Source organism: Austrofundulus limnaeus, unplaced genomic scaffold (genome assembly GCF_001266775.1).
Source record: "Austrofundulus limnaeus strain Quisiro unplaced genomic scaffold, Austrofundulus_limnaeus-1.0 Scaffold13, whole genome shotgun sequence".
Lineage (NCBI taxonomy): Eukaryota > Metazoa > Chordata > Actinopteri > Cyprinodontiformes > Rivulidae > Austrofundulus > Austrofundulus limnaeus.
In genome coordinates, this window is record NW_013952415.1 from 924,063 (window position 1) to 931,205 (window position 7,143).

The 7,143-nt window shown below is 39.2% G+C and overlaps 1 protein-coding gene across 2 annotated transcripts in view; it reads right to left on the reverse strand.

Moving 5' to 3' along the window:
- Positions 1-4,062: 4,062 nt before the first annotated feature.
- Positions 4,063-7,143, reverse strand: part of mmp17a (matrix metallopeptidase 17a) — a 145,887-nt gene continuing 142,806 nt past the window's right edge. For both annotated transcript variants that reach the window (XM_014002421.1, XM_014002420.1), the window contains exon 10: positions 4,063-4,583. In XM_014002421.1, coding sequence (XP_013857875.1) covers positions 4,264-4,583 — 320 coding nt within the window. In that variant the 3' untranslated portion in view covers positions 4,063-4,263. The remainder of the gene's footprint in view (positions 4,584-7,143) is intronic.

A 7,143-nucleotide genomic window follows, 5' to 3' on the forward strand; every position in this document is an offset into this window, starting at 1 on the left:
ACTGCTGCAGGGGCGTGTCTTAGAGAGAGGCTTTTATACCAGAACACAGCCGCTGTGACGAAACCGTGACATGTGGAGAAGACACGTCACCATGGAGAGCCGTTAACCAATATGCAAATTAGCCTGCAGTACCACTGCTCTACCCATATGAGCAGCAAAAAGACGTTTTTAGACCAAATATTACAGATTTGAACAAATACGCACAAAAACATCACAATTAGCACAGGAACAGTACTATATAACATTTTAGACACATTCTAGACAGTTTATCAGCTAAAAAAAGTTAATTTTGGGGTAAGTTACTCTTTAATGGCCTGGGATAGACGCTGCTTGGTTGTTGTTTTGGTTCTGATAAAACCCAAGGCCTTTTTACWCACAGATCTATTGCTGTCTGACTGTGGGACTTAATGGAGTCAGGCTTTTGAATAAAGCTTTTTTTAGAAGAGAATCAACCGATTTTCTGCAAACTTATACTGACTTTCAATTTACTGAACACTTTTCTTACACTACCACCAGCTATGTGACTCAGTTCCTCATGCGATGGCTTCGTACTTTGTATGTCTTTGTATGTCTAGAGCCCCCTCCTCAAATATGGAGTCCATTATAAAATCGTTGGCTGGTGCAGCAGCCATTTCTGTGCTACAGTTGACCAAAAATCTTGAAAAACAAAACAAAAACAAAAAATAATATAATCCCCGCTTAGCGTGCAGGGGTCATAATAATGACACACTCATCCACACGAGAGGACTCACAACAATCMCCCTCAGCACACAGTCCTGTGACCAGAATCATTCAGCAAGATTGTTCAGATTCTTTATTTTTTTTTCTACAAAAATATTTTACATTAGAAAACACAGCTTGAAATATACACAGTCCACTTGGTTTGCAACAACCATTGAACATCTTGACTCAAATATATCTGTATCTATATTTAAACTGTAGGTAAATACATCAGCAACAATAATAAATCTGTTGGCTGCCGTGTGAGGTCTGAGTTGGACGTCGCCACCGGGAGCTGGAATCGAAGTATGAGATGTCAGCTCACCAACGCAGCATGGACTTCTGATGTATTCATATTTATTACAACAAAAAAAAGAAAAAAAAAAAGAAAAACGATAAACCAGCTGGGAATGCTTTATGTGAGAAATGAAGAACTAGGAGTTCATTTAAAGGCTTTAAAGCGAGAACATTGGAGCTAAGCAACAGCGGGAGCCCAGGATTTGAACTTTCCAACATTCATTTGTCGTATTTTYCGCACCCCCGAGTTACTTTTTCACAGCTCACTCTTAGCGAGTCTAAAAATCATTCATACTACCTGTCGACATGCCATTCATGTGTCTTCCTGTCAAGATTCCCAGAGGTCGTTCACCTGTAAACCTAAGCATCTATCTACAACACATCCCAAGGTGCTTTACACTCGTCTGAGAAGACAGCTGCCACACTGTCAGTCAGCTGTCTCACTATGATAACTCAGGGTGTCACTCTTCACCCTGGTTTCACTCTATATTTGGCTCAATACCAAATCCRGTCTCTCCCTTTGGGACCGGTTGACCCAAATTTCAACCGTGGTCYTAACTGATGTTTCCTGCAGCCAGCCTAACGCTGAGCAGAACCATACGACTGGTGAGGACTGGGAGAATGCTGTATTTCTGAAGCTACCCCTGACTTCCAAATTTTGAGACCTTAATTGTTTAAAAAGTAGTGTTTTAAGACTTTTTAGTATGTTAAATGAACAGGTAATGTAATAAGTAACAGGTTTTAAAAGACAGACTGACGCTCTGTATGGGCTGATAAAGTAATACCTGAGCACTGACATTTTAACACGAGGGTTTAACAGCAATTTAAGAGTATTCACATTCAAGTTGACTGATTGTAACCAGTTTACAGCATATCATGAACCTTTTCATGGACAAGTGAGGACTTTTCCTACAGTTTTATTTCTAAGTACCTGACGTGAACCCAAAAGTGGTCGATGAAACTTCTGAAGGAAGTAAAAGATGTAGCAAACAAATCATATCTACCAAATTAGTTAGATGTAAATCGACAGCTTTGTGAGTTTTAGGAGAAAAGCAAATACAATAGCAAGGTACACTCTAAAAATGAAATGTTGGATTTACTTAACCATGTTATGTTACCTGGTTCCACTTAACTGGGTTGAGTAAATTCAAAGCAACATACTCATGTTCTTTGGCTAAAAAACTGGTATTTTAACTTTGAATTTACTCAACTCAGTTAAGTGGAAACAGGTAACATAACATGGTTAAGTAAATCCAACATTTCATTTTTTACAGTGTAAGGTTTAGTATAATAAAAACAGTTTACAAATCAACATTAAAATAAATCCATTCTACAAACTTTTTGACAACATTTAGGCAAATAAAGATGCTTCACAGTAAAGCATAAGGACAAAGAAAACCAAGAATCTTTTTTAGTGGTAACAGAGTATGGGGTGGTATGAGGGCCAAAATTAAGACTATTGTGCAACCTGTGGTTGCTACATCCTTTTAGCAGGAGGCTATTAAGCATAAAGAATATTACTGTGAAGCAGACACGTTTTGTTAGCACTGGAATTAGCAGCTGCTTTTGCCCTTGTCTATTGGTCGATGGCTGTTTTTTTTTTTCGCTTTAGCTGAATTATGAGAAATATTTGTATAAGATATAAATTTTAATTCAATATAGAGAAGCCTAATACCCTGTAAAAAACTGCAAAAGCCCCAACTTGTTAGTTCTGGCTTTTCTTATAATTTGGCTAACGTGAAAAAAAACAAAACAAAACAAAACAAAAAAAAAAACAGCAATTCATCAATAGCCTTGGGCAAACACAACTGCTTATTTAGGGGTAATTAAAGCTGTCTGCTTTAGTTTTTCTTTATTCCAAAAAAATTGGTGTCTAATAAAGTAGGTGAGGCATGTTAGTCACTAGCCTCTCCAGTGCTAATGCCAGCCTATCCATGCCAATGGACAGCAGAGGGAGTTGGCAATCCAGTGGGTCACTAGCCTTGGCATGCTTGTTGCTTGCCTCGAGAAGGGGTTATCTGCGGAATCAAAGTGGGCGTGTCACAAGAGTGGGCGTGCGGGCTACGAGGCCTACATGACGGTACCCTTAGACCCTGCTTGATCTCTTTACAGCCTGACCCTGACTCCAACACTAAGGTTAACCAGGAGAAATGTGACCCAAGTAGGGGTTCTCCAGAAAAAGTGGTGCCGTACAGTAACGRCCCTTTTGTTCTTGTCCAATCAGGTGGTGCTGTACGGTGACGCCCCTTTTTTGCTTGCCCAGTAAGGTGTCCCATTAAAACGGTCTGTCAAATCGGGTGTGTCGCTTTAGAATCGCGTTTCCTTGTGACACGCCCACTCGTCAGCAGAGACCCCTACTTGCTTGCCTTTCTAATGCTAACGCCAGTTTATTCATGCTAGTAGCTAGACTCTCTGATGCTAACACAAATGAATAGTCTCCTTCTCATTTGCCAGTGCCGGCCTCTCAGTTACCAGGGCCTGCTGCTCAGTTATTGGTGCCGGCCTATCATTAATCAGATCAACAGCTGGCTTAGAAATAGATATAGCCTCCTGCTACAAGGATATAACAACCTCTGATTGCACAATAGTCTTAATATTTGCCCTCATACCGCACCATAAAAGAGGAGTAATCTGATTCCACTTATGTTTAGATTTATACTGGCATTTAAAAGAATCAAATAGAGTTTATACATAAGGAATTGTAATATACTGTATATATATTTATATAAATAAATGTGAATACTCTTAAATTTAGGCTGTGAGTTTGACTTAGAGGCACATATTCATACAACTGAATATGTTCAGGGGATCCGCTATAATGCCAACGACGGTTCCTGTCCAAATATTTGCAGACAAAATGTTTGAACAGTTTCATTAAGTTAGCCCTACTTGCAATGACGAGGCAGCTTAGCCTTTTTAAAATATATAACTTGCAGTTCTGTGAAACTCAAGTTTGTTAAAAATAAAAAATACATTTCTAGCATAATTGCTGTCAGAGTACAGATCCCTAAAAGTGCACCTTATAGACAGGATGAGACAAATCTGTTGAATCTAACCTGAAAGGATCTTTAAATGATCATAAATGATGTGAAATAAATAATGCATTAGTTTAAAAAGATGAACATTAGAGGAAAAAAAAGGATTCATATAAACAAACTCTTCCAGCTTGTTTTGGCTGAGCATCAAGTGGCCCTTCATTAACTTCTCCTGCTCCCAACATGAAAACTTAGTCCCCATGCTTCAGCATCATAGCAGTTCGGAGCAGAGGGTCAGCAACAGCGTCCAGAGGGGCGGCAGCAGCCAGGTGGGAGGCGGGGAGAGGTGGGAGCCTAAAGGCGAGGCGGTGTCAGAGGTGCAGGAGCACACCTCAAATTCGTTCTTGGCGTGGTCCGGGTGCACGTTGACTCTCGTCTCCGTGCTTTTGGTCTCAGAGTCTGGAGCGTCCGACTGCATCTCGGTGCAGAGCAGCCAGTCCTTCGCGATGAGGCGGGGGTAGCCTGCCTCCACCTCCATGTCGCTTCCCGGCACTCGCCAGTACTCCTTCCCTTTGAAGAAATAGGACGAGCCTTGGTGGATAGAGGTTTGAGAGGAGACAGATGATTAGGATTATACTGGGTAGGGAAGCTGAGTAAAATAGCACAAAAGGGACACGAGACAATCCCCATCCCACTTGTGGAACTTTTATTATTTTTAGACCACCGTGCTGACAAGAAACAAAAAACTTTTTTTTCCTCCATATTAAAACTTCAGCAGGAAGGACTTTTAAAGGTAGTGGTAGTGAGATTCACAGTAAGGTTAGGGGAAGAAAATGACCCCAAATGAGAGTTTACAAGGAGACCAACATTAAAAGCAGATTTTGTGCCTAGAACTGAAAAAAAAAAAATCACAAAAGTAATGAGTGGAAAATGGTCATTATCCCAAGGAGGAAATGCTCTTGTTAGCTGAGTGTACATAATGAGCTGTTAGCATGAGCAATCTGGTCAGAGACATGGGTTTTATGAAGGCTGGGAGGTTCTGGAATAAAATCTACAGGAATAAAATCCTATCCTGCACGAAGATTTTCCACACTGATGCAAGGTGTGTTTGTGTACGTTTTCTAATGAATGCTAACGAAGTCAATCTGTTTGACGTGTTTAGGATTCCAGTAAGAGACGTGGTGACAGCTGAAAGAGGAAAAGACTGATTGGTTTGAGCTGAAATTGAACTTCTTTGTTATGCTTATAATTACCTGGCCTCACAGAGTTCCTATTCATCAATAATACCAATTAAATTCAATATTTGTGACGAATGAACCCCTGCCTTTTTGAAACGGTCATCGTGAGACTTTGATTTATTGCCAATCTACATGGAAAACTTTCTTTTGAACTTTTTAGTTATTGTGTTCATGACCACAGATCACATGTGGTCATGATTTAGGCAGTCTAAAGGCACGCAGGTTTTATCAAGACTGGTTGATTATGAAAAACAAAAACAATAATTACATGATGACAGTGTTGTGTACCATCATTGCTGTTGTTTAATCAAACAGGAAGCAGTTAGGTAGTAGGACATCATAACATATGGGAAAGGTAAGAAATCAGACTTGCGACTTTCCGGTCACCAATCAGCCACCCAATCACAATCATTTTTTGGAAAAAACTGTCAATATTTGGGGTGTCTCGATACAATGTTTTCACTTCTGATATATTGATATTGCAGCCTTGAGTGTTGAAGATATCTGAACGAATCACACGTACCTTTATTACRTTTTTTTAGTGTGGAATCTTAAAAAGTCTTGATCAGGTCAAACAGTAAACAATATTCAACAACAGTAGGTATGAGAAAGATTGGTCCAATTTATTATTAACTAATGCTTACATAATTTTTTAAATTTAAACATACAAACATTGTAAAATTAAGTACAATAAATAAATAAAATAGAAAACCTTGAAAAATTACCTCAATAAAAACAAAATTTACTTTTAAAGTATAAAATAACTGTTCAAGGTCACTTAAGTTATTTATGCTGGATGTATGTTGGCCTATTCTTAAACATATCATGGAGCTTGGAGAAAAACCTATAAAGGCAATGAAAACTCAAGACAAAAACCTGACATGAAAAAAAAACATGCTTCCTTTCCTTTGACTAAGTTGCTGCAGGGAATCAAAAGGATGTTTCCTCCTCCTCCTGAGAGTTTCCTGAATTTAGGACTGAGTGCCTCTTGTAAAGGAGTTGTTTTTATGCCAGTCTCAATAACTACAAGCGTCTAATGAAAGCCTCATCAGCACGATTGACCCAGCTTCTTTGTGTTGACCTTTCCCCATCTGTACCTGCACAGACTCAGCTGTATTCAGAACAGACAGGGGAGACTTGCAGCTGACTGCAACACAAAGCAGCAAACAATAGTTCTGCACAAACCACTGCCCTGAACAGATGACCTCTAACWTTGGCTGCTGCCTAAAGGATTACAGCCAAAAATGATCCCAAACACAACAAACATGCAAAACATGGGGGGAAAAAAGGGGGAGGATGTCTTTGGGGAAAATAACTGCCACACACCTGTAGACATGATTTAGAATAATTATGTTTGAATATATCAAAACCATACAGAGGATATTTTTATAGAGCACTTCTTTGGCACAAATGATTACATCACGTTAAATGGTTAAGCTATAAATTCTAACTCATATTTATTTGGGATGAATTTCCACCCCAACGTGTCTTTAAATCCCTCGCAGGCTCTGGCTGCTTTCTGTCGTTACCCTCATTTATATGTGTCCAAACTCTTACTAGTTCAGTAAAAGCCATTTTAGATTGAACTGAGTTCTTTGGCCGCTTAGTCATRGGAGTATTTTGTTTTGACTCATGTTCCTCTGAATTTTATAGATCGTTTTTTTCTTCCAAAACTCAATGTACTAACGCTTCAGGCTGGAAAACTTTAAGACTCAGAACATCAGTACCAGGATCACAGCAGGTGACTCAAACTGACATCCGAGCTGCGTCACTTTCTGACTTCATGTTCTGTTCATAGTCAAGGTCTTCTGTTTGTCATGACACTGAGAGATTGATAATCCATATTCCTGAATTCTATACAACTATTTATCACAGTTTTACATTTTCATACAGCTGTATTTAATATATTATAA